Source organism: Arachis ipaensis, chromosome B02, assembly GCF_000816755.2.
Source record: "Arachis ipaensis cultivar K30076 chromosome B02, Araip1.1, whole genome shotgun sequence".
NCBI lineage: Eukaryota > Viridiplantae > Streptophyta > Magnoliopsida > Fabales > Fabaceae > Arachis > Arachis ipaensis.
Window position 1 is genome coordinate 106,399,640 of NC_029786.2, and position 23,283 is coordinate 106,422,922.

Sequence of the window (23,283 nt, forward strand, 5' to 3'; positions counted from 1 at the left end):
TTACAACAACTGGTTTCTTCTCCGTTGCTACTTTAGTTATACTTTCTGCATAATTAACAAAAACACTTTAAAGTGAATTACAGTATTACACAGAAATTTCTAATTAATTAATCTTACTATAATAGCATACATATCTTGTATATAATTAACAGAAACACTAAGAATTGAAATGGATTGAATATTTGCAATAAAAATCTTGTATTTCTACACAAAAAACTAAGGTAATGTTTTGCTTTTTAATTTTTTTTATACTGATATGTTTATAATAAGTTGTTAATTGTTTATTGTTGTTTAGTTAGAGTGACATCGTTTGATAATTTCAAACTGACATTGTCAAAGCAAAGACTTTTAGTTTCATGAAATACTAACAAAAGAATATGGGAAAAAACAATGTTACTAATTAGAGGCAATTCTTGGTCACGAATACACAATAAAGCAGAGAAAAAGGGGGCAAAAATCACAGATCACAAAGGCTCAATGGTGCAGCACAATTAATCACACTCCTCCAATACATAAACGCCAAGGTAAGTCACCAATATAACTGACATGATACATCTAAAGAAAATTTCAAAAATCCCAAAAAGTAAATACATGTCTGCAAAAGAATGTGCTAACATGAATCTTCCAAAACGGAGCATAACCATGAGGTTTGTAGAAAGTAGAAACGAAACCAAAAGTCTCAATCTTCAAAAGGGTAGGTTCCAAAAGAAAATAAAGAAGCTAAGGAATTAAATTTTCCAATGCAATGGTCACGTTGCTCAATTGTGTCCATGATTATGGATCTCCCTTGTTGCTCGATTGCTTTCTGCATGAAAGTTTTAGTCTCACGTGTTACCACCACATATAAGTTATCATATTTTTTGAGTAATCAATGTTATTGGAACATTGTAAAGTATATAAAAATGTTACTATTACTGTCTTATTTCTCAGCAATCAGCCCTGTGTATTGCATTGATTGAAATTGTTCATGGAAGAAGTTGTGTTGTTGGGTGGATGGATAATCTGTATGAGAAGGTACAAGTGTTAAGTAAGGAATGGTATAGCACATGTATAAGAATGATTAAAAATGAAGAATAAGAATATTGTAGAGAGAATGAAGAATGAAAAGTCGTGAGTCACTTTATATGCAGAGTATAACTCATGATGAAAAACTTAAATAAGAATAATGTTGTGTGTGTATGTGTTGAAGTTGTTGGATTACGAAATCCATGTGCCATCAACTTGAATGGCGGGGATGTGGGAGATTTTGGGCCAAAGCTGTGGATCCTTCTTCTGACATGGTTCGGACAGCAAAGGGCTTCCATCGATGCTGAGTTGTATTAGAGAGGCAGGCAGCTTATCTCCCTCGATATACTCCAGATTCCAACAATCAGTGATAGTTACACGTTGGAGGGAGGTGAGGTGGGCAAGTCCCTTGCATTCCAACGTCTCCAGACTCTCAATGCTTCTCAGTGTGAGAGACTCAAGTGAGGCAGGCAACCATCCTTCCCTTGGGAGGGACTTCACACTCTCGTCGTATTGACCAAGAATGGTAAGATGAGTAAGCCCATGAAATTGCGAATTCATGAATGCTGCAGAGCTCACCAGTTTCTCGATGTAGCTGATTTCAAGAGATCTGAGGCTACGGTGTGGATCCCCATTCCCTGTAGGAGACAAATCAACCTCTGGGCAACCCACTAATGTGAGATCCTCGAGCTGAGGTGCTGCCATTAATAGCTTTGACACAGATTTCAAACTCCCGTACCAGTAGATACGTAAAGAACGGATACATGGAAGAGAGCGTAACACCACAATACACTTCATGTTTCCACAGCCATTGATATGAACATGCATGAGATTCGGAAAGGAATCCAACAACGAGAAGGATGTAACTGAATCACAGCAGTTCTCTATTGATAGTTCCTGCAGCGAGTGATGTTGGCCATCCATTTGGAATTCTAGTTTTCTGCAACACCGTATAGTCAACTGTTGTAGTGATGCGGGAATACCACTCACTGGAAACCATATGTGGGAGGAACAATCTGAGATGCATAAAGACGTCAGGCAACTCAGTTGCATGTGCATTATGGCCTCTACCGCCGACTCCACGTGATAGTTTCCTGCAATTGATACCTCACGCAGTAAAGGAGGTAGCTCCCCAATTCTCACTTCATTCCCGCCTTCTATCCTTAAAGAGGTCAATTCAGGAGATCTTGGAACACAACAACTCAGCTGCTCGCAATTCCAAATCTGAAGGGATTGCAAAGATGGTAGATGATTGGGCAAATCTCCTCTCAACATGGGACAGTTATTTATGGAAAGCTCTCGGAGTCTCCGAAATGCATTGAACTCCAGTGAACGCCACTCCTTCCAGCAAGGCATTTTCTCAAACGAAAGAGTTTCAAGCATTGGGAATGGTGGTGTCTCCAAACAAGATTCACCATTCTGGTTAAAGTAAAACTCAGCACCCACACTTTCCAGACTTCCAAAATCTGAAATTTCCAGGTGCTTCAAAGAGGGCAACTGTCCAAGTGAAGGAAGCATACAGCAATTCCGGCAATCATCCAGTGTTATTGTGGTGATGTTGTGGTAGGAAGAATGTCCCACCCAATCTGGAAATGTTGTACCCCTGTAACCATAGATATATAACTCTTTCAAATTAGTGTGAGGTCGTAACTTGTCAAGTATATCTCTTGTCATTTGGGAGTCAACTGTATTCTCCTCTTTATTCAATGACCAACTCAGCGTCATAGAATCAATGCCATCCTTATCAAACATTCTTGCCATCGAAGCTTCATTGCTGTTGACCACATTCTCCAACTTGTCAATGGAAATAGATTGCTGTAGATCTACGAGTGCTCCCAATTCTTTAATCTTGTTTTCTTCATGCTTTCCAACAACATAATCACTTAAAAATTGCAAATTTTTTAATTGGCTCATGCCTTTCGGCATCTCACGTAACTGAGTCCCTCTAATATCAAGATGGCGCAAATTTACAAGGTCTTTCATGCCAACAGGTAGCATTTTCAGATAACTACAGGAATACAACTTCAAGGTCTGCAAGTTGTACAGGTTACCCAACGACTCTGGCAATGTCACAATGTTGGTGAAAGAGAGATCCAAGTAACGCAAATGAATCAATTCACCTATTGAATCAGGCACTGACTTAAGAGGAAAGCTTTTTAACGACCAAGCTCTCAGGTACTTCAACTGTGACAACATGATACAAGGTGCATTTTCCATATTGAATGGAATCCACTCGTCCAAATTGATTTCAAGAAATGTCCTTGTATGTTTTACTCTATCACAATCTCCCAAAAGATTTGACATTGGATAATTGCCTTTGGGATTATGTGACAAATGACGAGCTTTAATATCAACCTCAACTGCATTCAGAAGCTCTTCAGCTCTGAAATAGAATTCTCCAGCACATGTCATTGCTAAATCATGAACAAGATCATGCATCACGAATTTATTTTCCTTGGTACTATGAGGTTGCAAAAATGATCTCGCAATTAATTCATCAAAATATTCACCACCAACTTCTTCTATAGTCTTTTTTTCTACTGGTTGCAAAAAATTCTCTGCCATCCATAACAGCATCAATTCATCCTTAGTAAATTCATAGTCCTTGGGATACAAGGAACAATAAACAAAGCACTGCTTCAAATATGAAGGAAGAAAATAATAACTTATCATTAACGCTGGAACAACATTTATTCTGTCATTGGAGAGTTTCCAGATTTCACTCTTCAGTAAATGATTCCAATATCTGATATCAGAATTTCCACGCAATATGCCTCCAAGGGCTTGAGCTGCCAAGGGCAATCCATCACACTTCTTTACGATATCTCTGCCGATTTTTTCCAGGGTTGGATTCTCCACAGAAACAGTTGACAGACGTGCATGCTTTGTAAACACCAACCGACAATCTTCATCGGACAATGATCTTAGTTCATGAGGTGAAACAGTCTGCACTAAAGAAGCCACATTTTTATTTCTAGTAGTTATGAGAATTTTACTTCCCTTAACCCCTTTTTGAAAAGGTTTTAGAAGCTTATCCCAATCACTATAATTTTCATTCCATACGTCGTCCAAGACAATGAAGAACTTTTGCCTCGACAACTTTTCCTTTAAATCAAGCTGAAGTAAATTCAAATCTGTCAAGTTACAAGAACTTGAAGTTATTGCCTCGATTACAGTCTTGGTGACCTTGACAACATCAAACTCTTCTGACACACAAACCCAACCTCGGAAATCAAAATTCTCCTTCACTTTGTTATCGTGGTAAAGCAATTGGGCCAAAGTAGTCTTTCCTATTCCGCCCATGCCCACAATGGGAATGACAGATAAATCACCATCAGCAGCAGCATCATCATCTAACAACAGTTTCAGTAGGGCCTCCTTGTCTTCTTTCCTGCCACATATCTCCGATGGTTCAACAAGACATGTTGATGGAATTCTCCATGACATGTCCACCTTGGCACTCTCCTTCAGACGAAGATAATTTTTGCGTCTTACAACAGACTCTAGTGTGCCAACTATTTTTTCCATGTCATCAGTATCTTCAATATGTGAATCAACAGCACGAGACCAGTAAGAAGAGTTACCTGGATCTTTTTGAGTGGCAGCAATAGCGGCTTTAGTGGAGAGTTCGTCGAGCAAGTCATCAGCCATATAGAGAGCATCTTGAAGATCAACAAGCCACTTCTTCACTTTCTTGTCAGTGAACTGCTTCAGCTCAGCATCATCAAGAACAGGTCCAACATCATACAGACAATTCTGCAACCTAACAAGCAAGTTGCTCCTTTCGAGGAAAGAGTCGTCTTCTTCAAGTATTGAAGTCAGGTTGTCCAAAACAGCATCAACAAAGGGAGAGAGGTAAGCTCCACCATAAAGTTTTTCGGCCATGGTTGAATCTCAAGTGAAGCAGATCAGATGGGATCAGAACAAAGAAAGAAAGTCAATGGATGAGGGAAGTGTTTGCTTTGTGTGGTAGGTGAAGTTGATTTGACGAGGTTTATGGTCTTCGGACAAAATGATGGGATGGTGTTATGGAAGATAAACAATTGGTTAATGTATTGGTGAGTGTTATAAGAAAGTCTTATTTTTTTATTGGACAAACATTGTTGTTATATTAATTTAGTAATTTAAGAACAAGCTGTAACGCATTACCAATTTGTAAACTAAAGTAAAAACTATCTGTGGTTGCACTTTATCAAACTCACTGGTCACTAGATGATAGAGTTAGAGTCAGTTAAAACTTAACTCACTCAATTTTATTTAGCTTTTTTAATTTTTATTATCTCTAAGTGATTTATATGATAGAATTTCACTTCATGTATTCTTTCTCTTTTTGTCAACAGATTTAAAAGACTATATCAAATATCAATTACTCTACTGTATTATTAGAAAGGGACAGAGCAATAATGGCAATAATGTATGCATGTAGATAGTATTTTTGGTAATTAAAATGATTGCTAACTAATATTATCTTATTGTCTTAAACCTTATTTGTTACTTTTTTGTGCCTTTTTCTTTTACGTAAATTATGGCAAGACAAAGCGTTTTATTATTTACATGTAAATCATTTTATTCCAGGAAGATTTACATAAAAGAAAAGAAAGACAAATATATAACCCGTTTTCCTTTAGCTGACAGAAGTATCTCAGACTAGAACTGAGCTTGGTGGAATCGAAGAAATGATGGAGAAGAGTGGGGACGTGAGTAGAAGAAGCAGAGAGAAAGAGAGGGAAGCAGAGGGAGTACGAAGACAGAGTCTTTTTGTCATGACCCAAAATGAGCCATGACTGGCTGGCGTTCAGGTGAATAATCCTATATCAAGCTTAACATACTCAAATATAAATTGAAAAAAAATGTTACAAATATTTTACAAGTTCTAAAATAAATAATTATACATTTTTAACAAAAAATTAAAATAATTAAAAATAGTTGAATCCTGTCTGTGACATAGGAAGCATATAACATCTAGGAATTTGACAAAGAACAGGAATTCAGTGCAGATCGTTACTCTTGAATAGAAAGTCTCACATAGTCAAGTATTTGTTCCTGAATAATATTTTTAGAAAAACGGGGTGAGTTTTGCAACTCAGTAACTAGACAATACATCTATAATCGACATGAGACCATATAAATATTATTATCAAAGTAATTTTAATTAGAAAATAGTAGTTGATAATCATAAGTGAATCAATAAGGGAGTTCTCATACAGAAATCAAATCAAAAGTCCACACTTGGGCAGCTCCACCTCTATGGCTAGCCCTTTTCTCTAGTGTGTTCGTACAGAATAACAGATCAAACATGTGGCCTACACGTTAGGCTAGCAACGCCCCCTACTAGTTAAGGTCTGAGCCAGATGCATCTAGGTTAACGTCATAACGACCGTTAACTACAATTTTCTAATACGAGCCTCCCAAACCAATTCAAAGCATATAGTTTCAAATACAATAAATCTTTGATCTTTCAAATATATAGAATATCGAATCAAATCAAATTAGATAATACTTTCTCGTCAGAAATATTTTCCAATCATAAGAACATATATATAGTCTCATGTAAAATTTTTAAAGTATGAGATTCAAAATACAATAAATCTTTGATCTTTCAAATATATAGAATATCGAATCAAATCAAATTAGATAATACTTTCTCGTCAGAAATATTTTCCAATCATAAGAACATATATATAGTCTCATGTAAAATTTTTAAAGTATGAGATTCATAAAGATAATTATTCAACTATAATATATCAATCATTCTAATCAAATCAAAGTTCTTTAACAATAGTTTTTCTAAATATAATTAAAAACTCAGAATAGTATAAACCAAAAACTTAAAGGTTATAAATGTAAAGTCTACTCACAAAATGCTCCTAAGGGACCAAAGAGATCAAACTCGGAGTGCCGGATTAAAGGGTGAAGATGGTTAAAGTAGAATGGAACGAAACAACACAAAATTTGGGACCGGGGCAATAGCAACAACAATTCTCACTACAGCAACATCAACAACAGCCCTAGTAGCAACATGGGGAAACCACAGTAACAATAGCAGCAAATCCAATAGCTTACGATGGTTTAAAATTGAGCAAAGAGGGAAAGGACAGAGTCAATAGTAGCTTTACGGCAAGACAAGGCAAAACAAGCTTAGTCTTGCCAAAGGAAACAAGGGGATGGAGCATTAGCAGCTCCGATGACCCTCTCGCAGTGAAGCAGAGTAGAGGCGGAGGTAGCTTCGGGTTGCACCAGCGGTGAGCTTTGGCGACGGCAATGTCTCCCTCAGACGCGGCCCCTTCGACGGCGACGACCGTAACTCCAGCAACGAGTCCCAGTAGCGACGATAGTGGTGCTGCCTTCTCTCTATCCATCTCTCTCCTTGTTCGTCTCTCTCTCTCTGCCTCTATAACTCGACGGCGGTGACGGTTTCCCATTGCTTTGCCAGTGCCGTCATCTTCTTCTCTTCTCCCCTCAGTGTCTTTCTCACTCCCTCTTCTCTATTTCTTTCTTTTTCTTTTGTTCAGACTTCAGAGTGTGTGTTTGTGTGAGAGTGAGTAAGTGTGTGGGTTTAATTTAGGAATTAGGGTTAGAATTTGGGAAAAAGAATACGCGTAGTGTAGGAATTTTGATAAAATTAGAGGGTAGGGTAGTAATAAAAGGAATTAAATATAAAATGTTTTAAAAAAAGCTTGGGATGTTACATTCTGCCCTCTTTGAAAAAATTTTCGCCTTCTAAAATTGATATAATATAAAAAATGTTACATGGTTTTAGCTTTTAACCAAACATGAGAAAGAAGTATAATCGGGTGTAAAAGTTACAAGATAGGTGTGTGTTAAAACGATACGGTTGACATTCACCGACTCTCGTTCCTCTGACAACTCAGATATACATAGCACTCTTCACTTCGTTCGTCAATCTCTTCAAAATACAATCTGACTTCATAATCTCCTTGGTTCTGTAGTATATATCCATGGAAGCAACCAGTCTTATGTGAAGTCTTAGAATTACAACTTTCTGAACTTCAGCACCGATAAGCTGTGTCCTAATGAACTAACGTATCGCTTGCTATCCGGGAATTGCACGACATCGAAACAAGCACGAATTTAGTCAAAAGGATTCAAAACTTAAGAAGAGAAGAGCAAATATCACATATGGTGCTCACATGAACGTGAAAGGATGCTTAAGATTGCAATTAAGCAATGGTGTACAGAAATAATGAAGTGTGTCAGAAAGAGAACCAATTATATCTTAACAAAAAAATTTGAATCAACAAACTTTGATAGAAATAATAAAAAAAGGTGTACTAGGCCAAAACAAGTTCAGGTTGAATCAAAGAAGTACAAAGTTCACAAAGAATGTAACCAAAGTCAATGGCAATTTTTACATAGATTTAAGAAAATGATTAGGGACACGATCAGGCAAGAGAAGAATCAAATCAAAGACTTTTTCAAAGAAGATCTAGAACAAGAATTCGAGGAGAATACTAGAAGATATGATGTATCACAGTAAAGCAAGTTCAGATTACATCAAGAAGTTATATAGTTCACGTAAAGGAATGAAACGTCAACACCTGTGTTGTTGAGAATTTATGGGATAGCCAAAAGCATGATCAAATCGAGATATGCATAAGATGTAGGACATGAAACAAAATAATCAAATTTCATTCAACAAGAATTGAAACAAGAAACTCCTGACATGAAATATAGAGGAATGAACGATACGTCAAATCACGCAGCACGATTATAACGCATATTTCAACACAAACTATCCCAAGAAGAACACCTAACATTCCCAAACTTAACGATTACCATTACTAAAAGAAACGAAGGAGTTTAGAACTACTATTTCTCGCCGGTTATAATTTCTAGCCCTCTGTACGCATCATGCTCAACAATCATACCACAAGATGTGACAACACTAGATAGAATATAGAATTTTCTTTTTACAACAAAACTAGAAAGCGAACAAAACAAAACAAAGCCCAGCAGAACAATATCACCATAGAATAAGAGCCTTTAGAGCATAAGTAAATGTTGAAATCACCGAAAAAATTTCACCATTTCCCTTATTCCATAACCATTCCTCACATCATCATCAAGACTCTAAAAAGGCCAAAAATTATGAGAATATTGCAAATAACTGAGATAGCATATTAGAAAAAAGACATAGATGTTGCATCTAAAATTAGAAGCTAGGATATATAAAAATATAGTATTACCTAGAGATTTCTACTTCTAAACATCAACAACAATAACAAAACGAAATATTCAAACACAATCAATCAAAGCATAGTAATAAAGGAAAAATTTAAAACGAGCAAATGCAACATATGAAAAAAAATCCGAAATAAATGAACCAACTAAAAATAGGAAACTCATGAAAAGAAAAGAAAATATTGATAAATTTTACATTTCCAAGATCAAACTATGATCAATTCACACCCATCATTCTTAGATTAACAAGTTATGATGAAACAACTCAAGATTAAATCCAGTGACTCAAAATGAACCCATCGGTTTATTTAGAGTTTAGACATTTCTCCTTGCTCCTCAATTTAAGTCTCTGCAAAATTGGCTATCACCTTTTTTTTCAAGTGCATTAACAAAGAACAGTTCATATTTATATATAATCAAAAAGGTAGGAACGTGTATGAATTTAGGGACAATGTTTTTGTTTTCCTGCCCTTACAACCAAAGAGAACTTGAAACACACTATTTTGAAATTGACCGCATTTCTATCAATCTATTTTTCTTTGTTTGTGTATTCAACCTTTTTTCTTGAACACATCTCAAATATATAATTCCATGAACATGAAACCAGCAAGGAGAAAACAAAACAATATTCAATCAGGACCATACATAGTAGAAACGTACAATTAGAGACAATCACCTAAAATTCAAATAACCCCTTATTCAATCTAGCCACACAAATAGATTCCTAAAAACCAGTAGTTGCTGAATATACTCCCTAATTTGTTGTCATCATTTCAAAAGCCTTAACCTCTTCATTCAAGTATCATATATCTCTTAAAAATCTCTTGAAATAACTAATTTCTTTCACAAGCATCACACTTCGCAGAAATCATCAGAATTAGGCAACAATAGAAAAATCATAGAACTCACAACAATTTCATGACAAAAAAGTCATGTCCAGCATCACAATACCATAATAGAACCAGATCATCAAACTAGAAAAATTCAAATACACTTCTAGATTAGAAAGACCTTCGATCCATCTAATTAATCACCCAAATAATTCATTATAGCTAAGCAAATAAAATCATCAATTTGACAAACAACAATAACACTTCATTCATATGTTCATCGCATAATTCTTTTCCTTGAGCAATTGAATAACAGTTTTCAAGGTTATTGATTCAAAAGAAAGAATCACGAGTGGTTCAAAATTATGTTAGTTTCAAAGATCATCAACATAAGAAGAACAAACTTGTTTTATCGAAATCCAGAACAAAGTATCTCAATCAGCAACTAAGTAAATACACAATCCACATATCTAATTACAGTTCTATAAAAGGAATAAGATAATAATTCACAGCAAAAACATATAAAATCTTTTAGATCATGGATGAAATCTTGAAATCGGAAACCATATAAAACAACATAAAGATGAAGAAAACTAAAGCATATATTCACAAAAGCGAGGATGAGTAGAACCAGCTAGAAGATAGAGAATTGAAACCGAAACCATTGTACCAACGCGTTCAAAATAACCTACTAAAGCATAGGTTAAGATTGGGAATAAGAAAATGATAGGAGTAGCAAGAAGTGGCAGAGGACGCAAGATCACAATAACCAAAAGACAACAATGACATAGAGAGGACAAAGATGACATTCCTATAGGCCTCTGATAGTATCACAATTCGTACAAATAGGCGCGCTTCTATTCATACAATTTTGATCCTACTATAGGACACTTGCTCCATATTTCACAGGTTAACCTAAAGCTTTAATACCACTTTGTCACGACTCAAAATGAGCCATGACCGGCGCTCAGTAGAATATTCTCATAGCAAGTCTAACATACTCGGTGCATATCATTACTCTTGAATTCTCACCTAGTCAAGTATTTGTTCTTGAAAAATATTTAGAAAAAATGGGAAGTTTTGCATCTCAGTGATTAGACAATACATCTATAATCAATATGAGACCATATAAACATTATTATCAAAGTAATTTTAATTAGAAAATAATAGTTGATAATCATAAGTGAATCAATAAGGAATTTCTCATACAGAAATCAAATCAAAAGTCCACACTTGGGCGGCTCCACCTCTATGGGTAGCCCTTTCCTCTAGTGTGTCCGTACGGAATATGCCTCTATAACTCGACGGCGGCGACGGCTTCCCTTTGCTTCGCCAGTGCCGTCATCTGCTTCTCTTCTCCCCTCGATGTCTTTCCCACTCCCTCTTCTTTATTTCTTTCTTTTTCTTTTGTTCAGATTTCAGAGTGTGTGTGTGAGTGAGTAAGTGTGTCCGAGTTTAATTTTGGAATTAGGGTTAGGATTTGGTAAAAACAATAAGTATAGTATAGGAATTTTGATAAAATTAGAGGGTAGGATAGCAATTAAAAAAATCAAATATAAAATATTTCAGAAAAAGCTTGGAAGAACGTTACACTTTTGGGAGAAATTAGAAGAGTGAATCCCTTCATTCTCTTCTCCCTTCCTATTTTCTATATATAAAGTATAAACATTCATCATATGCACACCGATTTGCAATGCAATGATTATGTGGCAGCCATGCTAGATTGCATTATGATAAATGAAATAAACATGTAAATATGTGTTATACAATTCACTTATTTTGGGAAATTAGTGTAGAGGTGGTTGTCTTCCATTTATTAATCCTTAGGAGGAAGCCATATCAGTAAAAGAGACAGAAAATGAAGAAAAATGTACTTAAATTTTAATTAGGGTTGAGGATCATTTAAAATTGGGATTATTATGCATTATGATGCCACAAGTGATAGATTATAAAGTAGAAACAACTTTTCCTTGTGATTCTAAAGTTATATATACTCAGCCGTCGGTGAAATTCTTGATTGAATGAAATTATATTATCAGATAAACATGTCCTGTGATATATTGTAAATTATTTTTGGCTAACCAATGAAAAACTCTTCTGCAGAAGATTGCAAAATTTCAGGTGAAGCACAGAAGCCTCAAGCAACATTATCTTTACAACCATCAATTGCTGACCCTTGGATTCACTCAGCCTATGATACAAAACTACAAAATTCTCAAAAAATAAAAGAAATTCATTCTTGGTAACTTAATTATTCATGGATACATAAGTTTAATTTCTTGTTCTTTCCTTTCTAGGTATGTGCAGAATATCCTTACATGGATCAATTTTATGGACTCTTCTCAGCTTATGCACCTCAAATTTCGGTTTGTATTTTATCTCAAATCTCAAATCTCAAATCTATATATCTATATATTAATCATATCAGTGTTCTTGTAATGCATGTCTCTCCATACAAGAATCTAAATTATAGTTATGAATGTGGAAGGTAACACTATTAACACAAAAAAAATAACATTGTAAATGTAAATCAGTAATTTTTAAAAATATTTGTTACTTTAAAAATTTTGCATATTAACAATTCAGTGTATCTGAATACAATTTGCATCAAGATACTCGCCGTTAACTACGATTTTTTAATACGAGCCTCTCAAACCAAATCAAAACATATAGTTTCAAATACAATAAATCTCTAATCTTTCAAATATATAGGGTATCAAATCAAATCGAATTAGATAATACTTTTTCATAAGAAATTTTTTTAATCATATTTTTTCAATCATAAAAACATATTTCACAATTTCGAAGTACATGAATGACAATAAATACTTCAATACTTCAAACGTATATATTCGAATAAAATCAAATATGATAAAATAATATAAAATTTTATCCAACATATATATAGTCTCATGTAAAATTTCTAAGGTATGAGATTTATAAAAATAATTATTCAACTATAATAAATCAATCACTCTAATCAGATCAAAGTTTTTTTAACAGTAGTTTTTTTAAACATAATTAGAAACTCAAAATAGTATAAACCAAACACTTACCTATTATAAATATAAATCCTACTCACAACGTGTTCTTAAGAGATCAAAAGACCAAATTCGAAGTGTCAAATTAAAAGGTAAAAATGGTTAACATAGAATGAACCGAAAGAACACAAAATTTAGAATAGCAACAACAATTCTCAGTTTTTAACTGTAGCAACATCAACAACATCCCTAGTAGCAACATGGGAAAAGCACGGTAATAATAGCAGCAAATCCAACCGTTTATGATGATTTAAAACTGAGCAAAGACAGAAAGAGAAATCAAGTAGGATAGGACACAGTTAATAGTGGAGCTTTATGGTAAGACAAGGCAAAACAAGCTTAGTCTTATGGTCTTACCAAAGGAAACAAGGGATGGAGCATTAGCAGCTCCGGTGACCCTGTCCAGCGTCAACGGTGAAGGACACGGCAGAATAACGATGGCGGCGGTTCCTCTCCTTTGGCAGTGACTCCCGCAGCAGCACTACAAGCTCTGACAAACAGGGAGACGCAGGGGTCAACCGCAGTGAAGCAGAGTAGAGGCGGAGGTAGCTTCGAGTTGCACCAGCGGTGAGCTTCGGCGACGGCAATGTCTCCTTCCGACGCGGCCCCTTCGACGGCGACGACCGTAACTCCAGCGACGAGTCCCAGCAGCGACGATAGTGGTGCTGCCTTCTCTCTATCCATCTCTCTCCTTGTTCATCTCTCTCTCTCTCTCTGCCTCTATAACTCGACGGCGGCGACGGCTTCCCTTTGCTTCGCCAGTGCCGTCATCTGGAAGAAAATAATAACTTATCTTTAACGCTGGAACAACATTTATTCTGTCATTGGAGAGTTCCCAGATTTCACTCTTCAGTAAATGATTCCAATTTCTGATATCAGAATTTCCACGCAATAAGCCTCCAAGGGCTTGAGCTGCCAAGGGCAATCCATCACACTTCTTTACGATATCTCTGCCGATTTTTTCCAGGGTTGGATTATCCACGGAAACAGTTGACAGACGTGCATGCTTTGTAAACACCAACCAACAATCTTCATCGGACAATGATCTTAATTCATGAGGTGAAACAGTCTGCACTAAAGAAGCTACATTTTTGTTTCTAGTGGTTATTAGAATTTTACTTCCCTTAACCCCTTTTTGAAAAGGTTTTAGAAGCTTATCCCAATCACTATAATTTTCATTCCATACGTCGTCCAAGACAATGAAGAACTTTTGCCTCGACAACTTTTCCTTTAAATCAAGCTGAAGTAAATTCAAATCTGTCAAATTACAAGAACTTGAAGTTATTACCTCGATTATAGTCTTGGTGACCTTGACAATATCAAACTCTTCTGACACACAAACCCATCCTCGTAAATCAAAATTCTCCTTCACTTGGTCATCGTGGTAAAGCAATTGGGCCAAAGTAGTCTTTCCTATGCCGCCCATGCCCACAATGGGAATGACAGATAAATCACCATCAGCAGCATCATCATCATCCAACAACAGTTTGAGTATGGCCTCCTTGTCTTCTTTCCTGCCACATATCTCCGATGGTTCAACAAGACATGTGGATGGAATTCTCCATGACATGTCCACCTTGGCACTCTCCTTCAGACGAAGATAATTCTTGCGTGCTACAACAGACTCTAGTCTTCGAACTATGTTTTCGATGTCACCAGTATCTTCTATATATGAATCAACAAGGCAAGACCAGGAGGAAGAGTTACTTGGATCCCTTTGAGCGGCAGCAATAGCGGCTTTAGTGGAGAGTTCGTCGAGCAAGTCATCAGCCATAAAGAGAGCATCTTGAAGATCAACAAGCCACTTCTTCACTTTCTTGTCACTGAACTGCTTCAGCTCAGCATCATCAAGAACAGGTGCAACATCATACAGACAATTCTGCAACCTTCCAAGCAAGTTGTTCCTTTCGAGGAAAGAGTCGTATTCTTCAAGTATTGAAGTCAGGTTGTCCAAAACAGCATCAACAAAGGGAGAGAGGTAAGCTCCACCATAAAGTTTTTCAGCCATGGTTGAATCTCAAGTGAAGTAGATCAGATGGGATCAGAACAAAGAAAGAAAGTCAACGGATGAGGGAAGTGTTTGCTTTGTGTGGTAGGTGAAGTTGATTTGACGAGGTTTATGGTCTTCGGACTAAATGATGGGATGGTGTTATGGAAGATAAACAATTGGTTAATGTATTGGTTAAAAAAGGTATGTAACTCTCCATGAATTATGATACTTTATGCTGCCTTCCCATGGCTTCTTATTTTTTTATTGGACAAACTTTGTTGTTATATTAATTTAGTAATTTAAGAACAAGCTGTAACGCATTACCAATTTGTAAACTAAAAACTAGCTGTGGTTGCTCTTTATCAAACTCACTCAATTTTATTTAGCTTTTTCAATTTTTATTATCTCCAAGGAATTTATATGATAGAATTTCTCTTCATGTATTCTTTCTCTTTTTGTCAACAGATTTAAAAGACTATATCAAATATCAATTACTCTACTGTATTATTAGAAAGGGACAGAGCAATAATGACTTTCAAATATGCATGTAGATAGTATTTTTGGTAATTAAAATGATTGCTAACTAATACTATTTTATTGTCTTAACTCTTAAACCTTATTTGTTACTTATTTGTCACTTTTTCTTTTATGTAAATTATGGTTAGACAAAGCGTTTTATTATTTATATGTAAATTATTTTATTTTAGGAAGATTTACATAAAAGAAAAGAAAGACATATATAACCCGTTTTCCTTTAGCTGACAAAAATATACTCAGACCAGAACTGAGCTTGGTGGAGGCGAAGAAATGATGGAGAAGAGTGGGGATGTGAGTAGAAGAAGCAGAGAGAAAGAGAGAGAAGCAGAGGGAGTATGAAGACAGAGCCTTTTGGGAGAAATTAGAAGAGTGAAACCCTTCATTCTCTTCTCCCTTCACATTTTCTATATATAAACATTCATCATATGCACAGCCAATGGTTATGTGGCAGCATATGTTGATTGCTCTTGATAAGGTTTTGAACTAGTCCAATTTGTTGATAGGCACCAAACAGTATCCCATTAACTAAGCAAAAATAAATTTATCTGCAAAACTTTAGTTCAGGTGTCTGAAATTTATTATCAAATGGTAAATTATATTTTTTCCATTAATTAATTTGGATGTCACGACTCATGCAATCAATTTTTCTTAGAACAATAAGAAGGACTGTAATACAATATGAAAATGGTGAATATTATGATGGCAATGAAGGTGCATTTCCTGTTCCTGGTATTCTTGCAAGCTGGAGCTGCTGGACCAAAACAGCCATGTCCAAGAACACTTGATGAATCTTATTGAGACTCCTCTCTATATTAATCACTGTGTTATGCCTCTCTTCAATCTCTTGGATTGTGTCCATGATTGTTGTTCTCCCTTGTTTCTCAATTTCTTTCTGCAACAAAGTTTAACCTTCCCAGTTCCCACCACATATAAGTTATCATATTGTTTCTATTCCAACATTATAATAACTAAATAATGAAACAATTTTCATTCGAGCTTCCGAATAATGATTACATAGACCAACTTGCTTCTTCCACTAATAAGCGACAACAATTCTTGGATAAACAATTTACCATCTTTCCAGGTACTTGTTATTTTTTATTTATAATATTATTGTTCTTTACAATCTTTGTATATCAATTAGTAATTTATATGAATTGTTAAAGTTAATAAGATATAGTTTTGATTAGTAATTGACGATTTCATATATACAAGTGCTAGTTATGCTTCATATTTTTGGCACAAAAAAATTGGGAGATAGATATAATAATCATGTTAGATTGCATTATGATAAATTAAATAAACATGTAAATATGTGTTATACAATTCACTTATTTTGGGGAATTAGTGTAGAGGTGGTTGTCTTCCATTTATTAATCCTTAGGAGGAAGCCATATCAGTGAAAGAGACCGAGAATGAAGAAAAATGTACTTAAATCTTAATTAGGATTTAGGATAATTTAAAATTGGGATTATTATGCATTATTCTACCACAAGTGATAGATTATAAAGTAGAAACAACTTTTCCTTGTGATTCTAAAGTTATATATTCTCAAGCCATACTAGATTGTTGATGGAAGGAAATTATATCATCAGATAAAACGCCCTATGTTATTGTAAATTATCTTTAGCAGCTAACCAATGAAAAACTCTTCTGCAGAAGATTGCAAAATTTCAGGTGAAGCACAGAAGCCTCAAGCAACATTATCTTTGCAGCCATCAATTGCTGACCCTCGGAACCCTTTTGAGCTTGGATTCACTCAGCCTATGATACAAAACTACAAAATTCTCAAAAACTAAAAGAAATTCGTTCTTGGTAACTTAATTATTCATGGAAACATAAGTTTCATTTCTTGTTCTTTCCTTTCTAGGTATGTGCAGAATATCCTTACATGGATCAATTTTATGGACTCTTCTCAGCTTATGCACCTCAAATTTGGTTTGTATTTTATCTCAAATCTCAAATCTATATATCTATATATAAATCATATCAGTGTTCTTGTAATGCATGTCTCTACATACAAGAATCTAAATTATAGTTATGAATGTGGAAGGTAACAATATTAACACAAAAGTAATAACATTGTAAATGTAAATCAGTAAATGACGGAAACTTTTCGCTTGATATTAAATTATAGTATAAGTTGCAAGTACATCTTCTAAAATTAAGTCTGTTGTTGTAGTGCGTGTATGTATAGATATACGTATCTTCCAGTATTTAACAATGGATCTATGCATGTATGTAACATATTTGAATAAAGCAGGGGCTTATGATGCTGCCACTAAACAAGACATCAGATGATGGACCAACTTACGTGAATGCTAAGCAATACCATGGAATCATAAGGCGTAGGCAGTCATGTGCTAAAGCTGTTCTTGCCAATAAACTCATAAAACGTTGCAAGCTTTGAGCATTCATCAAATAAAACAATTCAATTAATAAGCCAATTTAAGCCGAGAATGCAAAACTTTCTGTATTAGAAAAATAGCTGCAGTTTCTTAAACTGGATTAGTTGAATTTTTTAGTAATAGAGTTATGTTATAAGTTGTTTGTGTTGCAGCCATATATGCATGAATTGCGCCATCTCCAACAATGGAAATGGCAAGAGTGGAAGTGAAGCAAACAAAAAAGGACTTGGCCATCAACTACATTCGAGTGGTTCTCAGAATTCTGAAGTCCTACAATCCTCGGCCGGAACCTTGAATTCGTTAAAGGAAATAAATGGAAGCAGTCCAAACATTTCATCAGAGGTGACAAGCATGTACTCATCAAGAGGAGGAATTGATGGATTTGCCATCAATCATATTGGAACTCCTATGCACTCCTTTGCAGATATGATGGACACTGGACATGGACATGGCATGATCATGCCCCCGAAGAAATGGGTTTCGGCTGAGGCCGGAAACTGCTGCAACCTTAATGTTTGATCTGGCAAGGATATTAAGCGAGTTTTGGTGTAGCATTGCACCAAAATCCTCGTATCCTTGTCAGGCCAGATGGAAAATGCTATTTTCCTTTCTGGTGCTCAGGCAACTCATCCTTGGCTCAGTTATATCAATTTTAAAAATATTTGTTACTTTAAAAATTTTGCATATTAACAATTCAGTGTATCTGAATACAATTTGCAACAAGATACAATGAGTTATTAATATATAAAACTTCTAAAGTTACAGATTTTTTAAAGTAGATGGAGTATATAGTTATAATATTAAAATATAAATAGTTGTCTTTTTGCAGAGGCTTGATATTCTGAAGCAGAAAGACTAATGAATTATGATGTCTGTGTATTGTGTTTAAATAACGGCATGAATTTGTAGCATTTTTATGTGTGTGCTTTTTATTATCATGTCTAGTTTTGGTGTTCTATTTATGAATTTTTGACTTTGTCAAGTAATGTATAAAGTCTTCTTTGTTAGAAATAAAAATAAGATATTTGACAAATGCATATTACAACAACTGGTTTCTTCTCCGTTGCTACTTTAGTTATACTTTCTGCATAATTAACAAAAACACTTTGTCGATGGATAATCTGTATGAGAAGGTACAAGTGTAAAGTAAGGAATGGAACAGCACATGTATAAGAATGATAAAAAATGAAGAATAAGAATATTGTAGAGAGAATGAAGAATGAAAATTCGTAAGTCACTTTATATGCAGAGTATAAAGCATGATGAAAAACATAAATATATTGAGGGAATAAGAATAATGTTGTGTATGTATGTGTTGAAGTTGTTGGATTACCAAATCCATCTGTAATCAACTTGAATGGCGGGGATGTGGGAGATTTTGGGCCAAAGCTGTGGATCCTTCTTCTGACATTGTTTGGCCAGCAAAGGGCTTCCTAAGATGATGAGTTGTATTAGAGAGGCAGGCAGCTTTTCTCCCTCCATATTCTCCAACTTGGGACATCCCAGAATAGTTAAACTTTGGAGGGAGGTGAGGTGGGCAAGTCCCTTGCATTCCAACGTCTCCACACTTTCAATGACAAACAGTGTGAGAGACTCAAGCGAGGCAGGCAACCAACCTTTCTTTGGGAGCGACTTCACACTCTTGCCGTATTCACCATGAATGGAAAGATGAGTAAGCCCATGAAATTGCGAATTCATGAATGCTGCAGAGCTCACCAGTTTCTCGCTGTAGCTGATTTCAAGAGATCTGAGGCTACGGTGTGGATCCCCATCCCCTGTAGGAGACAAATCAACCTCTGGGCAACCCAGTAATGTGAGAACCTCTAGCTGAGGTGCTGCCATCCATAGCGTTGACACAGATTTCAAACTCCCACAATGCGTGATTCTTAAATCGCGGAGAGATGAAAGAGAGCGTGACACCACAATACACTCCATGTTTCCACAGTAGCTGATATCAACACGCACGAGATTTGGAAAGGAATCCAACAACGAAAAGGATGTAACTGAATCACAGCTGTTCTGTATTGATAGTTCGTGCAGCGAGTGATGTTGCCCATCCATTTCAAATTCTAATTCTCTGCAATAGAATATCGTCAAGTTCTGTAGTGATGGGGGAATAGCACTCACTGGAAACCATATGTGGGAGGAACAATCTGCAATGTATAAAGACGTCAGGCAATTCAGTTGCATGTGCTTTATGGCCTCTACCGCCGACTCCACGTGATGGTTTCCTGCAATTGATAGCTCACGCAGTAAAGGAGGTAGCTCCCCAACTCTCACTTCATTCCTGCCTTCTATCCTTAAAGAGGTCATGGCAGGAGATGTTGGAACACACCAACTCAGCTGCTTGCAATTAGTAATCTCAAGTGATTGCAAAGATGGTAGATGATTGGGCAAATCTCTTCTCAACATGGGGACAGCTATTTATTGAAAGCTCCCGGAGTCTCGGAAACGCATTGAACTCCAGTGAACGCCACTCCTTCCAGCAAGGCATTGAATAAAACGAAAGAGTTTCAAGCATTGGGAATGGTGGTGTCTCCAAACAAGATTCACCATTCTGGTTAAAGTAAAACTCAGCACCCACACTTTCCAGACTTTTAAAATGTGAAATTGATAGGTGCTTCAACGACGGCAATTGTCCAAGTGAAGGAAGCATACAACAATTCCGACAACAACCCAAAAAGGAATCACCCAGTGTTATTTTGGTGATGTTGTAATAGGAAGAATGTCCCAACCAATCTGGAAATGTTGTACCCCTGTAACCATAGATATATAACTCTTTCAAATTAGTGTGAGGTCGTAACTTGTCAAGTATATCTCTTTCCATTTCGGAATCAACTGTATTCTCCTCTTCATTCCACGACCAAGTTAACTTTATAGATTCAATGCCATCCTTATCGGACATTCTTGCCTCCAAAGCTTCACTGCTGTTCACCACATTCTCCAATTTGCCAATGGAAATTGATTCGTGTAGATTTGCAAGTGCTCCCAATTCTGTGATCTTGTTCTCTTCACGCTTCCCAACAACATAGTCGCTTAAAAACTGCAAGTTTTTCAACTTGCTCATGCCTTTCGGCATCTCATGCAATGACCGAGTCCCTCTAATATCAAGATGGCGCAAATTTACAAGGTCTTCCATGCGAACAGGTAGCATTTTCAGATTATAGCAGGAATACAACTTCAAGGTCTGCAAGTTGTACAGGTTACCCAACGACTCTGGCAATGTCACAATGTTGGTGAAAGAGAGATCCAAGTAACGCAAGTGAATCAACTCACCTATTGAAACAGGCACTGACAGAAGAGGAAAGTTTTTCAACGACAAAGCCCTCATGTACTTTAACTGTGACAACAAAATACAAGGTGCATTTTCCATGTTAAATGGGATCCGTAACTCCAAATTGATTTCAAGAAATGTCCTTGTATGTTTTACTCTATCACAAAGTCCCAAAAGATTTGACATTGGATAATTGCCTTTGGCGTTATGTGACAAATGACGAGCTTTAATATCAACCTCAACTGCATTCCGAAGCTCTTCAGCTCTGAAATAGAATTCTCCACCACATGTCATTGCTAAATCATGAACAAGATCATGCATCACAAATTTATTTTCCTCGGTACTATGAGGTTGCAAAAATGATCTCGCAATTAATTCATCAAAATATTCACCACCAACTTCTTCCATGGCCTTTTTTCCTACTGGTTGTAAAAAATTCTCTGCCATCCATAACAACAACAATTCATCTTTGCTAAATTCATAGTCCTTGGGATACAGGGAACAATAAACAAAGCACTGCTTCAAATATGAAGGAAGAAAATAATAACTTATCCTTAACGCTGGAACAACATTTATTCTGTCATTGGAGAGTTCCCAGATTTCACTCTTCAATAAATGATTCCAATATCTGATATCAGAATTTCCACGCAATATGCCTCCAAGGGCTTGAGCTGCCAATGGCAATCCATCACACTTCTTTACGATATCTCTGCCGATTTTTTCCAGGGTTGGATTCTCCACAGAAACAGGTGAAAGACGTGCATGCTTTGAAAACACTAACCAACAATCTTCGTCAGACAATAAACTTAGTTCATGAGGTGAAACAGTTTGCACTACAGAAGCCACATTTTTATTTCTAGTAGTTATAAGAATTTTACTTCCCTTAACCCCTCTCTGAAAAGGTTTTAGAAGTGTATTCCAATCATCATAGTTTTCATTCCAGACATCGTCCAAAACAATAAAGAACTTTTGCCTGGACAACTTTTCTTTTAAATCATGCTGAAGTAAATTCAAATCTGTCAAGTTACAAGAACTTGAAGTTATTGCCTCGATTATAGTCTTGGTGACCTTGACAACATCAAACTCTTCTGACACACAAACCCAACCTCGAAAATCAAAATTCTCCTTCACTTTGTCATCGTGGTAAAGCAATTGGGCCAAAGTAGTCTTTCCTATTCCGCCCATGCCCACAATGGGAATGACAGATAAATCACCATCAGCAGCATCATCATCATCCAACAACAGTTTCAGTATAGCCTCCTTGTCTTCTTTCCGGCCACATATCTCCGATGGTTCAAGGAGAGATGTGGATGGAATTCTCCATGACATGTCCACCTTGGCACTCTCCTTCAGACGAAGATAATTTTTGCGTCTTACAACGGACTCTAGTGTGCCAACTATTTTTTCCATGTCACCGGTATCTTCAATATACGAATCAACAAGACGAGACCAGGAGGAAGAGTTACCTGGATCCCTTTGAGTGGCAGCAATAGCGGCTTTGGTGGAGAGTTCGTCGAGCAAATCATCAGCGAAATAGAGAGCATCTTGGAGATCAACAAGCCACTTCTTGACTCTCTTGTCAGTGAACTGCTTCAGCTCAGCATCATCAAGAACAGGTCCAACATCATACAGACAATTCTGCAACCTTCCAAGCAACTCAAGGGAAGAGTAGTTTCCATTGAGGACCGAGTCATCTTCAAGTATTGAAGTCAGGTTGTCCAAAACAGCATCAACAAAGGGAGAGAGGTAAGCTCCACCATAAAGTTTGTCAGCCATGGTTGAATCTCAAGTGCAGCAGATCAGATGGGATCAGAACAAAGAAAGAAAGGCAATGGATAAGGGAAGTGTTTACTTTGTGTGGTAGGTGAAGTTGATTTGATGAGGTTTATGGTCTTCGGACAAAATCATGGGATGGTGTTATGAAAGATAAACAATTGGTTAATGTATTGATGAGTGTGCTAATCACATGCTTAAGAAAGGAATCTATGTAACTCTC

At 36.2% G+C, this 23,283-nt stretch overlaps 3 protein-coding genes across 3 annotated transcripts; 1 reads left to right on the forward strand and 2 right to left on the reverse strand.

Annotated features, from left to right (window-relative positions):
• Positions 1,198-23,063, reverse strand: LOC107628021 (putative disease resistance RPP13-like protein 1). Its single transcript, XM_021117108.1, has 2 exons — positions 20,761-23,063; positions 1,198-2,599 (listed from the first exon to the last, which is right to left on the reverse strand). The coding sequence occupies exons 1-2, from the start codon at positions 23,061-23,063 to the stop codon at positions 1,198-1,200; spliced, it is 3,705 nt and encodes a 1,234-aa protein (XP_020972767.1).
• Positions 17,934-18,654, forward strand: LOC107628020. The gene has a single exon (XM_016330825.2). It carries the CDS (start codon positions 18,176-18,178, stop codon positions 18,530-18,532), a length of 357 nt encoding a protein of 118 aa, XP_016186311.1. The 5' UTR covers positions 17,934-18,175; the 3' UTR covers positions 18,533-18,654.
• Positions 19,122-20,556, reverse strand: LOC110269103 (putative disease resistance protein RGA3). Its single transcript, XM_021116651.1, has 2 exons — positions 19,347-20,556; positions 19,122-19,134 (listed from the first exon to the last, which is right to left on the reverse strand). Coding segments are annotated over exons 1-2 (1,080 nt in total). The 5' UTR covers positions 20,426-20,556; the 3' UTR covers positions 19,122-19,133.

Coding starts and splice junctions, on each gene's coding strand:
- LOC107628021 (XM_021117108.1), bottom strand. CDS start 23,063: ATGGCTGACAAACTTTATGGTGGAGCTTACCTCTCTCCCTTTGTTGAT. Junction 2,600..20,760: donor TATGGTTACAGGGGTACAAC/ATTTCCAGATTG, acceptor CAGGGGTACAAC/ATTTCCAGATTGGGTGGGAC.
- LOC107628020 (XM_016330825.2), top strand. CDS start 18,176: ATGAATTGCGCCATCTCCAACAATGGAAATGGCAAGAGTGGAAGTGAA.
- LOC110269103 (XM_021116651.1), bottom strand. CDS start 20,425: ATGTTGAGAAGAGATTTGCCCAATCATCTACCATCTTTGCAATCACTT.